This window comes from Bombina bombina, chromosome 7 (genome assembly GCF_027579735.1).
Source record: "Bombina bombina isolate aBomBom1 chromosome 7, aBomBom1.pri, whole genome shotgun sequence".
NCBI classification, from domain to species: domain Eukaryota; kingdom Metazoa; phylum Chordata; class Amphibia; order Anura; family Bombinatoridae; genus Bombina; species Bombina bombina.
In genome coordinates this window covers 110,430,845-110,450,272 of record NC_069505.1, presented here as the reverse complement: position 1 = coordinate 110,450,272, position 19,428 = coordinate 110,430,845, and the positions used below count along the sequence as shown (strand labels likewise).

The 19,428-nt window shown below is 37.7% G+C and overlaps 1 protein-coding gene across 1 annotated transcript in view; it reads left to right on the top strand.

Annotated features, from left to right (window-relative positions):
- Positions 1-19,428, top strand: part of GALNT18 (polypeptide N-acetylgalactosaminyltransferase 18) — a 960,883-nt gene that overhangs the window by 709,295 nt on the left and 232,160 nt on the right. The window contains exons 4-5 of the mRNA XM_053720241.1: positions 1,629-1,812; positions 14,795-14,992. Of these exons, the coding sequence (XP_053576216.1) occupies positions 1,629-1,812; positions 14,795-14,992 (382 nt within the window). The remainder of the gene's footprint in view (positions 1-1,628; positions 1,813-14,794; positions 14,993-19,428) is intronic.

Sequence of the window (19,428 nt, the reverse complement as noted above, 5' to 3'; positions counted from 1 at the left end):
GTGTGATAGAGAGAGCGTTAGTGTATTTGTGTGTGTGCGAGAGTGTGTATTAAAGTGTAAGTCTGTAGGAGTGTGAGCGTGTGTGATAGATATGTGTATGTGTGAGATAGAGAGTGTGTTTTAGAGTGTGAATATCTGTGAGAGTTTGTGGTTATGTGCTATTAAACATACTGTGTACTTGGAAATAAAAAAACTGCTGTGCTAAGCACGGCAAAAGAGTTCAGGTTTGGCCTGAAATAAAGCTGCCACTACCAGCCCTACACATAGTGCGTATTTGTGTAATTTAATCATTGTGCTTTGCAGTTTATTTTGACTATTTATCTTTTGAGGGTTGGCAGGTGAGTGTATGATCTGTAAGGGGTGATGATATATGAGGGGGCAGGAGATGAATAATGCAGCAGATTACAGAGACAGTACAATGATATATGAGAGGGGGGGGTGTAGTATTAGGTTCTGGCCACTGTTATCCAGTAGCATGTAGTGCACATACCCTTCCCGTCACTTCTGCACTACTGTACAAAGCCATCTTGAGGTGGGATAACAATGAACTCCCTGTTATTCAAAGATTTAAACTTCCACAACAGCTATCTTATTAAAATGCATTTACCCCCCCCCCAACATACTCTTAAAGGAATATAAAAGTCAAAATTAAACTTTTAGAATGAGATAAAGTATGCAATTATAAAAGATGTTTCAATTTACTTCAGTTATCAAATTGACTTTGTTCTTTTGGTGTTTTTTGTTGAAAAGCAGGTAGGTAGGCTTAGGAACAGCAGTGTACTAGTGAGAGCCAGCTGCTGATTGGTGGCTACACACATATGATTCTTGTAATTTGCGTTCAGCAGGTTCCTAGTAATGCATTGCTGCTCTGGAGCTGACTGTGCATCGGTTTATACATTGTTATATACAAGCAATAGTGTAATAATAACATGCTATAAAACGTTAGGGTATTTTCTTTTTTGCACTTTCATGTCCCTTTTACAACTCACTGGCCTCTTGTCATTGGCTCACCAGATGTGTTTATCTAGTTCACAGAAGTGCTTTGCTGCTCTATATTTGACTCTATTTATTTGTTTAAAAAGAGACAGTAAAGTAAAAATTAAACCTTTAGGATTCAGATAGAGCATGCAATTTTAAACAACTTTCCAATTTACTTCTGTTTTCAAATTTGCTTTGTTTTCTTGGTATCTTTTATTGAAAAGTAAAACTAGGTAGGCTCATAATTGCTCAGGAGCGTGCACATGTCTTTAGTACTCTATGGCAGCAGTGTTTTGCAACATTATTTGTAGCTTTGTTATACAATATCGAGATGCATTTTTTAAATTATAGTTATTATGTTTAAAAAGACATGAAACCCAGTAGTTTTTTCATGATTCAGATAGAACATACAAATTTAAACAACTTTACAATTAATTCATATAATTAAACATTTTCTATTACAACCTGTGTTTAAAACCCCTTTAACGTGTATTTCAGTTTGGACCATTATGTCACTTTAAAATGTGCAGCTTGTATCATGCCTGCTCTGCACTTTTTTGTTTGTTACTTATGTTGCTGCTATTTTTACCATAAAATTTAGAATGTTATTGGTCTTAAAATCATCATATTTTTTTTTTCTTTTGCAACAGAAGAACTGAAGGAAAAATTGACAAAGTACATAGAGGAAGTGAATTCTCGGAAACCTGGATTTATCAAAATTGTCAGACACAGCAAACAAGAGGGACTCATAAGATCCAGAGTTAGTGGATGGAGAGCAGCTACTGCACCCGTGGTGGCACTTTTTGATGCCCATATTGAGTTTAGTGTTGGCTGGTAGGTATTCTACTTGTCAGGTGTCTTTTAGTGAGCTATTCTCATATCATTATACAATGTAACACGATTGTATCTCCAGCTGTGGGGACATTTGTTAAGAAAACTCCCTAACTTTTTGGGAGCAGGTAAAAGAGTAAGGGGTTAATTCACTGCTACCTGTGTTTTATTTGGCAACTAAGGGCTAGATTACAAGTGGAGCACAATCAGTAGCGCAGGGTGCATTATCTTTTGTGTGACTACGCAGTCTGGTATTATTTAAATATTTTATCCGAAGAATGCTAATGCAGATGATAGCGCACCCTAGACTGTCATTTAAGCAATATATTTATATAACTATATATATATATATATATATATATATATATATATATATATATGTGTAGATATACACATTACACATATATACACGCACATACAGGCACGGAGCAATTCCATTGGTCCTTGTTTACTTGTGAACGTTTAAATTATTCTTACTAAAAAACAATGATTTTACTGTATTTTTATTTTTGTGTTTATCCCAGAATCTGAAAATGTAACAGATTTGATGTATGCTATCAATAGTTCAAATATTGTGGATCTGCCCAAACAGGGTATAAGGGATGGAGGCTTCTGCAAGAATAGTCTTGAAATAACAGATGATCAAAGCCACATCTACAGTACACTGCATAAATATGCATTTTTCTAATCTTCTTTTCATATTTTATTATTTTGTTTGTGGGTTGCATAGCTTCATATCATTTGCCAGAATGTTAGAGAGGCTGGTATGATGGCCAAAATGCACCAATCAGAGTAAACCTTTTTGATTTTACTGGTTATGCTGATCATTCTGCCTGCAAGGATCTAATTAATGACGAAAAACAAACTTCTTCACATGCCTAGTTATAAGAAAGACTTTGTCAAGCTACCAGATCTATAATTGTTCCCTTGGCATATTTTATCTGGACCTTGTGTGAAGGGGATTTTGGCAGAATATTCAAAGTATTCTAGATCTTTGGGTCATTTGTGCAGGTGCTCAGTCAGAGCAATTTGACGGTTTTATTTAAACCTTCTTAATGTTCTGGATAAAAGAAGACCTGTGTCATCCTGATCTAGATTTGAAACAGTAGGACACATGTTTAAGGAATAAATAAACAATTAATATAAATAATTATAGCTCTAGATCCTGTTCAGTTTGTGATTGTAATACATTCGGATTATTATAGCCTGTGGTGACTAAATAATCTTGATTTTATTAAAGACAGGAGGTGAATATTTTGCATCAAATCTTGACTGAATTCAAACAGCAGCAAAGAAAATATACTGAAAAAAAAATAACATAGTAACAAGGCTGCACCAACCAGCACACAGCAGTCTAATAAACTGTAATGAACAAGTCCAGCACTTCCTCTTTTCTTTGACCGGAAGACAGCAGAACCAATAAAGACGAAAAATGACTTAATGGTAATCCATCATAGACCAGAAAAGAACAGTGACTGACTCCCAGGAATGGAAAACTCAACAGATGACATGGTCCGAAGATAAATGAGGAAATGAAATCCGCAGAGTCACTGAAAGAAAAAAAAACGAAAAGGAACAACTAATCCCAGAAAGGAATACCAACAGCAATAACATAATTAGTTGGAATTTCTAGAAAACAAAATCTTTATTAACACATCAAGGGAGGGAACAGAAGGGGGGGGGGATATTTGCCTCCTGTCTTTAATAAAATCAAGATTATTTATTCACCATAGGCTATAATAATCTGAATTTTATGACAAGACAGGAGGCTTCATATTTTGCATTTTAAAGCACCTACATAAGAATTTAAAAAAAATAAAAAAAATTGCCAGAGTCGAAGCTCTGATGCCCCTCTTAAAAACCCTGGGGGGATGGTACTTTAAACCCCGTTTTACCTCTGAGGAGGTTGTTCAATCACCCCTATGTGAAAAGCCCGGGGGAGGGGCTAGCAGTCATCGGGCTTGAGATATGCCCCTACTAGGGAATGGGAGAAAGGGTCTTTCCCAGCTAATTGTGAAGATAAAAGAGAGTCTAATATTAAACTAGATAGATTAGACGTCAGGGTGACAGACACGCATGATGTAGGAGGTGGGAGGGGCGGTCCTTCCTGAGACCGCGAGTCAGAGGGAGAAAGTGATCGGAGCAGTAAAGTATAAGGCCACTCGATCTCTGTAGGAAGGACGCCACTGCCACCAATGTAAGATCTGGAATCGTTAGGAGGAGGAGGCCATGAACGGCCAGATTGCAGAAGCGATTATGAGCGCAAGTCGAAACCTCCTTTCAACGATTCCAGAGATGATAAGAATCCTGACTGGTCTGCAACTAGTGAACCGGCGATGATTCGGCAGGAGAACCATGAGCAGCGGGGAGTTTATAAAACTCAGCTGCAAAAACTATATCACTAACAATAAAAGGCATACAAATTTAAAAATAAACTCAAATAGCTATAAAACTATACCTGGAATCATGTTTGCAGAAGCCAATTCACAGCATTAATAAATGCATAAATCTATAGAAGGTCTGAAACGTGCATGTCCCAGAGGCCTAACAACGGGCCGCATGCCTGTTATATCAAATTAATACACAATTTATTAAATAAAATAACAAAAGATAATAACAGAAGATAACTAAACAAGAATTAGAATAATATGATAAGAAATAATATGAAGAGAGAAATGAATACATGACCTGCTGTCTGGAAGCAGCAAAGAAAAGAGGAAGTGCTGGACTTGTTCATTACAGTTTATTAGGCTGCTGTGTGTTGATTGGTGCAGCCTTGTTACTATGTTATTATTTTTTTCTCTGTATGTTTTCTTTGCTGCTGTTTGGATTCAGTAAAGATCTAATGTAAAATATGAAGCCTCCTGTCTTGTCATAGAATCTAACAGATATGTTTCTACTCATCCAAGTAATGTAAGGTTCCTAAGATTTGCTTTAGATCTTTTCTCTTATCAATGTGTAGCTTTTTATTTTTGGCTGTCCATAGCTTCAAGTGCCTTTACCAAGGTCCTTGCAGATCCTTTGGCAAAAATCAAAGTACAAGGAATGTTTGAACCTTTTGAAAGGCATCTTCACGGAGCATAGCAGGCCGCTACATCTCTAACAGGAGTCAGGTATTTTAGTAATTTGGTTGGCAGATCAATTTACCTGGAAGCTATCTGGTTTAATCAAAGACAGTATTATTACTGGGTGTTTTGTCCTGAATAAAAAATTGTTATAATGGATTTTATGTAATTGGGACCATCGTTTTGATTAAAGTAGCTTTAGAATTGATTCTGTTCACCTGGCTCTACATGTGGCCTTTGAGTCTAACATTTGTAGCTCAGTGAGACCACAACCCCAGATCCTCTATCAGAGGCTTCAGCTGTTTTACCTCTTACTTCTGTTGATGTTTGTCGGAAAGCAGATATTCTAGAGATGTTTTCTGCAGTTTGGTAGGAGTGTGTGTTGAGATGAGAGGGGGGGGTGATGTTTTTAGGTGTCCCCTCTTCTGTTAAGCATTCCATTTCTTGCTTCTAAGAATTTCTCCTAGGAAGTCTGGTGTTTTGGAAAAATGAAGGGACATAGCACTGTATTGTACATTAATGTATTTCAGTATTGACTAGAAGCAGATGTGCATTGAACACGTATTCTATTCTTTGAACTATTAGCACTGTTTCAGCTATAGATTTTACTGTGCATGGAGCAAATGTACTTATGGTCATGCACTTGCAACTTAAACACTGCTCCTGCATAGGGAGCATAAATTGCGTCAGTGATATTTCTCAGGTGTGGTGATTGAGTGTGCACAAAGCATATGTAAAAATGGTCCATACACAGTAAATGTTTTAATTGAAACAGCAATAACGTTAACTAAAAACATTAGTCACTTATTTGAGGGGTTAATGAAGCATTTTGGCACTACACCTTTGCAAATCTCTGATATTAGTGTTTGGGGTTTTGTTGTTCGTAACGTGTGCAAGAAAGAGATAGATGTGACCATTCTTGGTGATTCATCATTCCAAAGTGATGTACGTTTGTTCAGCTCTGGGAGAAGATGTGAGAGGAAGTGAAGAACAGACAACTGATCAGTATTCTTTAGGTCCTGGAATAATAAATCTGTGTGCAACTGGGATCCACTTCCACTCTTCTCTACTTGAGGTGAAAACCATTTTTCAGCTCTGACCCTCATAGAAGGTCAGGGTTTGATTAAAAGGTGAAACGTATAAACTGTAATTACCATGAAGGGCTCCAGCTACCATGCAGGATTAGTTAAAGTGAATGTGATTCAGTAAATTGACTGTTTAGAAGGCATATGGACTATTAATGTTATGATAAATGTCTGTACTATAACCTATCAGCGGTCAATGTGTCTATGTTAACCAGTCTGTTTTAGTGCAAAGACAACTGTCTTTTTAGATTGAAATATTCAGTGACCCAGATTTTTTTATTGTTTAAATTTAGTTGTATATGTTTCAAATGATAAAATTTCCTAATGCATTCATTCAGCTACCAAACATCTCCTGAGCAGTGTAAAAGTAGTTGCAGGGTTGTTGTTGTTTTTTGTTTGCATATAGATTTTATAAAGTATCCCTTTTTAATTACTTTTTTGAATCAAGCGAAATTACCCCAGGCTGTTGACTTGATCAGTTTATAAGTAGTGAACAGAATGTCATCTAGAAAAGTGACAAGGTGGACTTCATGGTTTCTTAGTGGTATAAATTTAATGCTCTGCCCCCCTTCCCTGTAAAATGTAGGCTCTTGTTCAGTGATGGCTAAGCTTGACACTCCTGATGTTTTGGAACTACATATCCTATGATCCTTATGCATTCTGCAGATTAGTTGAGCATCATGGAAAGTGTAGTTCCAAAACATCAGGGGTGCCAAGGTTAGCCATCACTGCTCTATCTAGATTAGATATCATATCAGAGATGAAAGGGACCTTCTAGTGGGCTCCACTATGCAGGTGTAAGTGATGTTATGTAAAATGTCATAAGGTCGGTATGACTCTCATACTCTATATAGCATACAAATATCTTCCAGAGACTTTGAAATCCAAAGACTAAAGTTGTGTCCTAGACACTTTTATCAAAAACTTTTATGGTGTTCAAAAATCTTTTTTCAATAACATTTGTTTTTGACATTAAAGCCTGCACAATAGTTAATGATTTCTATTTATAAACCTAAGTTTCATTTTCAAATATTTCTAATTGCAGATTGGAATGACAATTTAGAGTGAAAATGTATATTATTGTGATGCCCAACAATCACTACAAAACTGAAACATTTCATGTGGATAAGTTAATCAGTTGTTGGCATATTTTAATAATATATGTTTTCTTTTCATGCTTGTGCACACTTCACAGGTTTAGGTGTATTGCATTTACGCGTGTACCATATATGTTATTTGCAGATTACTCCCTCCAGAAATACATTATTGTTTTTTTTATTTTACCTTAGATGAACTGTATTTATCTGGTCATTTAACGATGCAGTCAAAGGGGTAGATTTACCATAGGTCGAGCGGACATGATTTGCTACGCTGTCGGCATTTAACATTGCACAAGCATTTCTGGTGAAATGCTTGTGCAATGCCACCCCCTGCTCACTCACGGCCAATCGGCTGCTAGCAGGGGCCATCAATCATCCCAATTGGACCGAGATTATTTCTTACAACCGCTGCTTCTTAACTTCCGTGGACCAGAAACGACAGGGGTGTCAATGCAGCATCTGCTGCTTAATAAATTGACCCCAGAGCCTTAAAGGGACAGTCTAACCAAAAATAAACTTTCATGATTCAGATAGAGGATGCAATTTTAAACAACTTTTCAATTTACTTTTACCATCAAATTTACTTGGTTCTCTTAGTATTCTTTGATGAAAGCTAAGCCTAAGTAGGCTCATATGCTAATTTCTAAGCCCTTGAAGTCTGCCTCTTATCTCAGTGCATTTTGACAGTTTTTCACAGCTAGACAGCGCTAGTTTGTGTGTGCCATATAGATAACATTTTGCTCACTCCCATGGAGTTATTTAAGAATCAGCACTGATTGGCGAAAATACAAGCCTGTCAATAGAACTGAAATAATGGGACACTCTGCAGAGGGTTAGATACAAGGTAATCACAGAGGTAAAAAGTGTATTATTATAACTGTGTTGGTTATACAAATCTGGGGAATGGGTAATAAAGGGATTATCTATCTTTTTTAGCAATATAAATTCTGGAGTAGACTGTCCCATTAAACAAATCTCTAGGTAATGTAATTGGTACAGAGAGTTTGTGAACACATTTAAGTCTAGGATGTGATGGAAGTTATCAAGAACTACGATAGCTATTTTATTTCAGGTGCTATTGATGATGTTATTTAAAGGGACATTCCAGTCAAAATATAAATGCACATAGGTTTATTACAACTTTGAATAGAAACATATTTGCAATATACATGTATTGGCAAAAATGCTTCTAGTAAGAGTTATCACTGTTTTAGTGTGAATATTATTCTCTGCATGTGCATGTGAAGCATAGCTAGATATTGTCACTGCACCCACATTTTAAATAATGCAGCTGCTCAGATCATCAGTGGGGCTTGTATCATGTCAGCAATTATCAAATTGAGTAATTACAAGATGGTACAAGCACCTTATGCTCTCTGAGCAAGTGCTGTGTTTAAAATGCTGGTGCACGGTGCATACTTAAATACACTTTTGAAACAGCTATATCTTTTATTAGAAGTATTTTTGTTAATGCATGTATATTACAAAATTGCTTCTGTTCAATACCAAAATGCACCCATGTGGTTTTCAATTTTGGCTGGAATATCCTTTTAACAACAACAAAAAACAAGTATCTGAGCTTTTTCTGTATGTCCTAAACCTGGAAACACATGCACGTGTCAGTTGGCATAGGTGATAAGATACCAGACGTCTGTAAAATAACTCTGTTGCCTTCAGTTTAAGGCTGCAAAATTAAGCATATTTATATATTATACATGTTTTTAACAAACAGGAAATCCAATGAAGACTTATTGATGGAAATCCAATGAAGACCCTGATGCCGGTGTTTGTTTTCGGATAAAGTCATAACAGTAGATAAACTCCTGTATTAAATCAATTGCATATTGGAAAATCTGCCTTCCCAATATAACATTTTGAATCAAATGTTTGAACTTGCATTTTTTTTAAATAAATGGATGTAGTGCAACCATTGCTTGGTGGAAGCAAGGAGAGAAGTTCAATTAAAGGGATATTAAACCCACATTTTTCTTTCATGATTCAGATAGAGCATGCAATTTTAAGCAACTTTCTAATTTACTCCGATTTTCAATTGTTCTTTGTTCTCTTGCTATCGTTATTTGAAAATGCAGGAATGTAAGGTTAGGAGCTGGCCCATGTTTGGTTCAGCACCTGGGTAGTGCTTGCTGATTGGTGCTTGCACATATTCGCCCATTGTCATTGGCTTACCCAATGTGTTTAGCTAGCTCCCATTAGTGCATTGCTGCTCCTTTAACAAAGGATTATTATTTATTATCATTTATTTGTATAGCGCTGCAAAATTCCGTAGCGCTGGCTACAATAATAGGGGTATACAATGACAAGGATTTGCGATAAAATACACAACATAACAAAACTGAACAAATCTAGTACAGGAGGAAGAGGGCCCTGCTCCGGAGAGCTCACAATCTATAGGTTTAGGGTGCAGAGACATAAGGTTGGGGTAGCTTGTCACATCGGTTGTAGTTGCAGCAGTGAGTCAGGCAGTTCATGTATTAGTTTGGCTAGGATGAGAGATAGAGGAGAGATGGTAAGCCTCTCTGAATAGGTGGGTTTTAAAGGAGCATCTGAAGCTATATAAGGTTGGAGACAGTCTTATGGAGCGGGGTAGAGAGTTCTAGAGGACAGGAGCAGCACGTGTGAAGTCTTGGAGACGGGAGTGGGACGTAGAGATAACAGGAGTGGAGAGACGTAGGTCAGAGGTTGATCGAAGAGGACAGGATGGGGAAGTATTTGGAGATGAGAGAGGAAATATAGTTGGTAATTAGACTGTTGAGTGCTTTGTAAGTTAGGGTTAATACTTTAAATTGTATTCTGCAGTGTATGGGGAGCCAGTGTACAGTGTAGAGACTGGCAGAGCGGAGAAACTGATGTAGAGAAGCAAATTTGATAAACAAACTAAATTGGAAAATTGTTTAAACTGAATCATGAAAGAACAAATTAGGGTTTTCGTGTCTCTTTAAGTTACATTGAACATTCTCTTTAATTTGTACTATAAATATATATATAACAAAGGGCCTGATGATCTGATTTTAGCGTGAGAGCTATGCAGAGCTGTGGATGTGAAAGACATTTTCCTACACATAAAGATTTTGCGGGATTTCTCTCAATGCCAGCAAGTTTTTGATCAGTGGGCCCAAAGTCTTTTTTTAACACATTTAGGGTCCGATTTATCAAGCTCCATATGGAGCTTGATGCCCTTTGAAGGCTCACTGGAAACATAAGTTATGAAACAGCGGTCTAAAGACCGCTGCTCCATAACTTGTCCGTCTGCTCTGAGGCTGCGGACAGAAATTAACCCGATCGAATACTATCGAGCTGATTGACACCCCCTGCTAGTGGCCGATTGGCCTCGAATCTGCAGGGGGCGGCATTGCACCAACAGTTCACAAGAACTGCTGGTGTAATGATAAATTTATCGATGTGTAGTGATGTGCAGCAGACATGATACGCTACATCGTATCATGTCCGGTCGCACTATCATAAATATACCCCTTAATTTACAATAGACTATTTCTTAAATTAGATGTATGATTGTGGGATTACAGTAATGAGTCATACCTTTTTGCAGTACAGTTTGTAATTCCTTTTATGGGAGTCACTAACAATTAATTATTCCTTGAACATAAATGCAAATGCACAGACGCCAATGATTATTGTTATGTATATCTGGCCTTATAAAATGTGGATATCTTAGTAAAGATAACGTTATTCAGATTTTGAAAGAAATACAACATTCCTAACTAGAGTGCATTAAATAAACATATTCCTAGTAATGTGTCAATACATTTTGCTGTGCAAGACCGCAAAATACTTTTGCATAATTCGCCAGTAACATATTTTGCAGAATGAATAGACCAATGTTAAAATTAAATATTCTCACTAATCTTTGTTGTGTTTAATCTTTTATAAACCCATTTAAAGCCTGAAAATTCTAACAGAAACACTTTGAAGATGTCAACAAAACTGTAATATCCGTTCAGCTGGCGTATTTGAAAACTCTTTGCAATAGCATAAAACACGAAGGTTCAGAAACATAATGTAATTCATAGAAAATAACAGAATTCATACAATATAAACGTGTATTAAAACAAAGATATGGATAATTTACTGAAATATAGTGCACAGTGATTTACATTTACTTTTAAAATATGCAAATCTGTATGCGGCAGTTATCCAATTGAATGCAGAACTAGCAATGCATTGTGGCAGGGGAGTATTTTGGCACTTGCCTAGGGCGGCAGATTTTTGGAGAGCAGCACTTTTTGAGTCTCACTACACACACAAATACACACACTGCACTCCACACGCAAACTATACTACACACACACACACCATAAACGCACACACTCACCATATACAGGCATGCACAATATACACACACACGCCCTTCAACATAAACATTTACTTTTGAAATGCCATAAAAAAGTCACGTTACACCCTCACCAAAAAATATTATTACCAAATAAGGACTAAAACCTGGGGATGGGGGGGGGGGTGTTGCAGCAGAATTTTGAGTGCCTAGGGAAACACAGAACCTAAATAGCAAGAATGTAAGATTATGAGCCGGACTATCTTTGGTTCAGCACCTGGGTAGCGCTTGCTGATTGGTGGCTAAAATGTAGCCACCAATCAGCAAGATTTACCCAGGGTTCAGAATAAAAAATAGGCCAGCTCCAAAATTTACTTTACTGCTTTTTTAAATAAAGATAACAAAGAAAAAAATGAAAATAGGAGTAAAATAGAAAGTTGCTTAAAATTGCCTGCTCTACCTGAAAGAGAAAAAAAAAATTGGGTTCAGTGTCCCTTTAAGTAAAGTAATGAAGGAGTTATTAGTAATCATGTAAGTGACATGGCCCATTCTGCTGTGAACCAAATGTGCAAAAATAACATAAAAAAACCAACATTTGCAACCATATCATAAATTATAAATTGAGGGATTAGCCACAAAATTTCATTTAGGCCAATTTTGAACCTCGACTCTGACATATCAGGGAAGGATAGACTGTTTATCATATAGTAAGCCAACTTTGTAGAAAAATGTGAAGAGAGGTGAAGATTAGAAACCTTCTCTTCAAGAGAACACACATATAGCACTCTCGGTTTGGAATTATCATACAGCTAAACAGCTGGAGGTAATTGACAGCTTAAACACTAATAAACTTGTGGGCTCACAGTAAAATAAAATATAACTTTTATTAAGACACAAATAAAATAGGAAAATTCATAAAAACACACTTAGGTACCTTATACAGTGTATATAAATCATTAGAGGAGTATGAAATAGGGTATGACCACTAATATAGTCAAAAGTAGCTCAATAATATTTTACGTGTGAATATTACAGCTCTATTGAATACCCCTATATGTATTGTAATCAGAAGATGTTTTTAACTTAGTGGCTTGACATTGTGTGTTCAAATATCTTCTGATAATAGATCCTAGGCTAAGTATTCTCATATGACCACTAATATAGTTCAAAGATGAATGCAGTAGTAACCGAGAAAAAATCTTATTGTTGCTTCTTGTTATCTATGTATCTATTATGTATCAATGTACAAAATTCTCTACCACATGAACTATTGAACTTCTGAAAAGTATTTGTTAAATCAAATGTTACATTCGAAATTTCGAATGTGGATATTCGAAAACTGTAAATAGCATTTGATTATAAAATTTCTAGGAATATTCGTTCTTATCAACATTCTATTATGTAAATCGAATTTCTACAATGACATTTGTTCTAACACCTGAATTCGAATATAAACACATTCGCCCATCCCTAGACAGAGCACACACCCAAGTAGATGGATTACAAAACATAGGGAAATCATCCCATATAGGTTAATTAGCTAAAACTCTCCATTTACCCTACTCCACATGTATTAAAATGAGACTCGGGGCTCTTCTGCACATTTGATATGTATCAAGTAAACGGCATGTCCTGAGTGTAAGGGATACCTTGAGCATAGTATTGTAAGTGATATTACTCCAGTCTCGATAGTTATTATTATTATCAGGTATTTGTAGAGCGCCAACAGATTCCGCAGCGCTGTAAACATAGTCGGTGTACAGGATAGCTTTTGTAGGGGTCAAGTGGGTGGAGGGCCCTGCCGAGAGTTTCACTGTTGTAGTCGGCTCTTATGAAGCGATCTGTAAACAGCTGGGCCCATAGGCTTACAATCTAAGGGGTTCAAGGGGAAAGTAATGGCGTTAGGAAAGGTTAGTGTAGGTTGTAAGCATCCCTGAATAGTAGAGTTTTTAGGTAGTGCTTGAAGCTGTTAAAACTAGGGGAGAGTCTTATGGAGCGAGGCAGGGAATTCCACAAGATGGGGGCCAGTCTGGAGAAGTCCTGTAAATGTGAATGTGAGGAAGTAACAAGAGAGGAGGAGAGGAGGAGATCCTGAGCTGATCGAAGGGGACGGGAGGGAGAGTATCTAGAGACAAGTTCTGAGATGTAGGGGGGAGCAGTGCAGTTGAGAGCTTTATATGTCAGGGTGAGGATTTTATGTTTAATCCTAGAGGCAAGAGGAAGCCAGTGAAGGGATTGACAGAGAGGTGCAGCAGATGAAGAGCGACGAGTAAGGAAGATGAGCCTGGCAGAGGCATTCATAATGGATTGTAAAGGAGCTATGTGGCAGCTAGGTAGACCAGAGAGGACGGAATTGCACTAGTCAAGGCGGGAAAGGATGAGAGAGTGGAGAGTGGTTTGTTGAATTTTTAACGATATAAGCAGGTCCTATTGTCCTGGTTTGCAGGAAGTGCAATCCTTTCCTGTTCTGGCATCGCAATTCCATCACACTGGGTGGAGAGGCAATACGATCTTAATGAAAAGTGTCCATATTCTCTATGATCTCCAGATCACTGCTAGGCAAAGATATGGCCTGCTTCTCCTTGCAGAAATATGGATTTGCAGATGTCTGTATTGGACTAGTATTCTCATGTTTAATCCTTCCTTATCAATTGACTCTCCACAACAAACTCCCTTCTTCTCCAACACAGAAGGTCTCAGCTCTCTAGATGTATAACAGATCTCAGGCATCCCAGTCTCTTCCCAGTATTTTTTCCACTCTAACTTGTAGAGCCTGATTACGAGATAAAAAACACATCTGAAATTGCGAGGTTTAGATCATCCGGCCATTAAAATGTAGTTCATAGGACATAGGTCTGTGCAAGCAGTAAGACATTAGAGCATTTGATTATTGCTCATTTATGTCCCCTTGAGACATTTGTTTCGTTATGTTGTCCAAATATATGTAGAAAGAGTGCATACAGAGCGATCAGCGTCCAATTTCCTTGCTAGGTTGTGCAGATCCAGCAAAGTTTGCTAAGTTAGATCAACTTATATTTCATCTATGTGCTCTATATTCCAAATTTAAGTACATCACTAACGTTTTCGATATATATATATGTGTGTGTGTGTGTATGGGATTTGCTCTACTTTTTATATCATAAATAGAATGCATTTGAGGCTTGAAAGGGAATATATATATTATAAAATCAAACTCATGAATAATTCCTTCCTGCTTTAGAGCTATAGAGACATATACAAAACAGTGTTCTGCTTGGAGAAATGGAGAGTTGCTTTGTGGTCCTGGGTCTTTAGGTGACCTGCTTAAACCAAACTATAGTTATCTGGTGGCCAGCTAGCAATCATTGTCTTTTCTTGTGGAATCATTGCTTGAATCACTAAAGTGAATGTAAAAATATTAAATTTGTCTTAATGTTTTATTAACAGGGCTGAGCCGGTGCTGAGCAGAATCAAGGAAAACCGGAAAGTTGTCATTTCACCATCGTTTGATAACATAAAATATGATAACTTTGAGATTGAAGAGTATCCTCTGTCTGCCCAAGGCTTTGACTGGGAGCTATGGTGTAGGTACTTGAATCCTCCAAAGTCTTGGTGGAAAATGGAAAATGCCACAGCTCCTATCAGGTAAGATGGTTAGTTTACCTAGAGAAGAGTGTAACTGTTACTTATAAAAGCATGTGTAGCGAGAGATAAAAAATGATATATAATATGATATTTAGATGCTATATACAGATATTTGTGTCTGTGTTTGTATGTATGTATAAATAAAAATATAAAAATGAATCTACTAGGTGGGAGGGGGAGCAATGTAGACAAAAATCTACTCCAAAAGCAATGTAGATGGATTTTTAACCTTAAGGCATTATTCCTTTATGGATTAAATGAAGAAATAAATTATGCTCCATTCCTTTAAGAAATAATATTTATTAAGGTTCCTAAATATCCTGCTAAAATAATTAAGAGGTCACCAAATTATAATGTTTAAAACAATAATTCAGTAAACAAAAGAAAAGAAAATAATGAAAAAAAAACCCATGGTATCGATAGGATTTAAATGCTGCCTTATACATAGACAAAAAAACATACTCTGGGGCCGATTTATCAACGGCCGAATGGCCCCTGATGCCCGTTTCCACGCGAGCCTCCAGGCTCGCCGTAAACAGCAGTTATGAAGCAGCAGTCTTAAGACCGCTGCTCCTTAACTGTTCCCCTGTTCTGAGGCTGCGGGCATCAATCCGCCGGATCTCATACGATCGGGCTGATTGACACTACCTGCTAGGGGCTGATTGGTGTGAATCTGCAGGGGATAGCATTGCATATTAATGTCTGTCGGACTGAGCGGACTGAGCGCTGAGCAGATCATGTCGGGCAGACCGATGATAAATCGGCCCCTTTGTCTAGAAATAGTATTAACTATCTAAAAGATTGTTGAAATGTGTCAAATAAGGAGTGTGATGTTATAACATTGTGTTTTGAATTAAATAATAACAAAACAACATATAAATAATTGAAAACAAGATGTATCAACACACAATATACACTTAAAATTGTAAGCATGTTGCAAGTTTATGTTTGATAAAGTTATTTCACCCAGAGGGCATAAACCTAAAACGGAAATAAGAACTCGGTGGAAGACAGAGTGAATTAAAAGCCAGATGAAGCCCGATTAACACTGAAGGTGTCGGGTGAAATGCGCGTAGCAGTTACCAAATGGAAATCAGGGGGAATCAGCTGACCCCCTGATATTTGTGCTACTCAAGTCACCAAAACAGAACGTAACCCAAGAGGTAGAGTTATAGGCACCGTAGGTTGGCCACTACAATCAAGGAGCATTACGGTACACCTTTGCACAAGACCGAGCGGCTGTGGGAGATGTATGATAGGAATACACCAAGCCAAGTTTGAGTATCTTCAAGATGAGGTAAAGGTATCTATACCTCTTTACTTATTTTACAGTGATGTCCATGAATGCCAGAGATCTGAGACTGAAATGGAGTATGCAAGTATGATAAATTATGCCCTATACCGCCTCTAGAGTGGTCATCAGTATTCTCACCATCAGTTGGGATGCCCTATAAAGTCTGATGAAGTGTTTGCATGTACATAATTGTATTCTTTCATTATTGGGCCTGGAACCTTGGTTTCCTCTGCAAAACATAGCTCCCTCTTACTATTACAGGTCTCAGAGTATCTTTTCAGGAGTCTGTTTATCTTTATAGACATACCCCTTAACTCTGTGGAAAATATAAGGGTATCCCTCTGATTGTCTCTTATATAGTTCATCACAAAAGAGACTTTTTGAACGGTACAACTTTCCTTTGTATACTCCCGGGAGTTCTTCTAATTTTTAAATTGTTTCTGTGACCAGTCATTTGTGTTGCATTGATTATTTTTTTTCTTGCCATGCTCAAGTCACTAGGATTAGTTTCCAATTTAATATAGTCATTTACTTTTTTATGTTAGGCTTTAGTTAGATACTACAATACCTGACAGCTGCATTCATTACTTGTGGGAAATAAGAACCTGGCCACCAGGAGGAGACAAAGACACACCAGCCAAAGGCTCAAATACTCCTCCCACTTCTCCTATCCCCCAGTTATTCTTTGCCTTTTGTCCCTGGAGGTTGGCAGAGATTTAAGTGTCAGAAGTTTTATTTTTTAAAGAAAATACTTATATTAATTTTTACGTAAAGTGTGTCTCTCATGGAGGGTAGTATTCTTCGCAATGGGACAGGAGTTAGTCATGTTAGTCTCTCAGCGAGGGCCTGGGCGAATGTTAGAGTCCGGAGATGCAGTGGGAGTTCTCTCTGTGACACCATCCCGACTCATATTAACAGCTCCTCTAGCACTTGGCGTGCTACTTATTCATCTGTGCGGTTTCCTGTTTCTCGAGATCCTTTTTGTTCTCTTTCAGTCTCCGACTTGGTCGTGTTTGGCTGATGATGCCCTTTTTTTCTGGCATCTAGTGAGGCTTTCTGGAGTCTCCCGAGCTAGTTTGATCTGTCTTTTGGAAGACAGGGTTCTGGTTAGTTATCCCTCTACCTTGCTTCTTCCTTTGGGGAGTTGTTGGTCAGGGTTCCCTTATGGGGGCGTGTGTATGGGATCTGCCTTTGGGTGATAGTGCGCTTCGAGTCCTGTTGTTCGGTGGTTTTGCATGTGGTTTTTACCCAGGCTTGGGACTGCTGTTTGTGTCCTTGGGGCCCTTATTTCTTTATGTTTTAGCTCCCTGCTTTTGGATGAAGCAGGACTTTTTTATTTATGGGATGTGGTTCATTCCTGGTGCCCTCAGATTGGGCCACTTCTTACCCTCCTGTTCTTGGCATTCAGTGTCCTCTTTGTCTTGGGTATAATTTTCCCACAAGTAATGAATGCGGCTGTGGACTCTTTCCCATTAGGAAGAAAAACATAAATTATGCTTACCTGATAATTTCATTTTCTTCCGTGGGAAAGAGTCCACAGCCCCCAGCCCGTTTTTTTATGCGTTTTTCGCGTATAGTCTTCTGGCACCCTTTCACCTTGATATTTCTTCCACTGATCCTTGTTTACTCGGCAGAATGACTGGGGGATAGGAGAAGTGGGAGGAGTATTTGAGCCTTAGGCTGGTGTGTCTTTGCCTCCTCCTGGTGGCCAGGTTCTTATTTCCCACAAGTAATGAATGCTGGTGTGGACTCTTTCCTAAGGGAGAAAATGAAATTATCAGGTAAGCATAATTTATGTTTTTGCTTTACTTGTATTACACCTCAGTGCTTTAACAACCCGCATCCTCGATATAGGTGTTATATATGTTTGTGCTGAATAAGATAGACTTGGGCAGCTGTTAAAGTTGAATCAGTCTTCCCTACTATCTTTTTTTCTTTTTCATGTATCTCTATCTTCGTGCACTATCATTCTGTAAGATTTATTACAAACAGAATGGTGAGGATTACATAGGGAAATTGTTGTGGATTGGTGCTGTTAGTCTTGCCTGTAATATATAAGTGATAAAACACTTCCTCCAGAGACGGAAGTCATACAAATATTACATATACATAGGATTTCCCCGCACTCTAAAGTAATGGAATATGCAATAAAGGAAATAGTAATATTACATAATAGGAGATAATATTTATGCATAGATATACATCTTTACTATAATCAATCCACATTCCAAAAAAGGTGCATATATATAAAAACACACAGACTGGGTGTCTCCAGTCTCAATAAAAATAAGAGGTTGTCAGTCCTTTGGGGAATTTCATCTGAGCAAAAAAGCATGGAATGTATATAACTGCTTAATGAATTAAAAGAAAGTCCCTCAAAGGATTAAGCCAGCTCTAGGTATGTTAGTGGCAATAATAAAGACACTTTCAGGCATTCATGCCGTTTTAATACTCAGTTCAGTATTTGAAACCAGCAGCTATTGTAATGCTGAGTGTAGATGATTAGCAGGCTTTGTAGAGAATCATGCCACAATAACATTTAAGCAGACCAAGTAAATGTATGTAGCAACCACCATAATGGTATATTCACATCCAAGCTCTTAAGTGCAAATGCAGTTCTCAATTTCATGCATACATGATAATCCATAAAGCGACAGTTCTGAGTTAGGATGCAAAAATCAAAGCAAAGCGTGTTAAATGTATGTAATGGACCAATGAGGACACAGCAAAGACCGATATTTAAGGATTACATCCGCCGGGTATATGTTTCAAGTGAAGATAAAAGTTATCCTTCATTTGTTATATAATGTTAAAATCTGGCACTTCAGGACTATGTCCGCCAGAATATAGGTGTATGCCTTAATTGCACTTAGTGTAGTATGTCACAGCAAGTGTAAGGCATGCGGAATTGGCAGGAGGCGATCTCACCCAGACTCTTAGGGAACCTCCAAAATGCATGACCGGGTGCTCCAATCCATAAAAGCTTGTTGCAGCTTTAATTTTATTTGGCATGGTGTGCTACATATACAGACACAGCTGCTACTGAGTGCCGTCAGCGTCTGACGTCACTTCCAGGCGACACGCGTTTTGGGCTCCTACTACTGTGTGTGTGATTTGATACAGGGGTACAGTTAGCAAACTA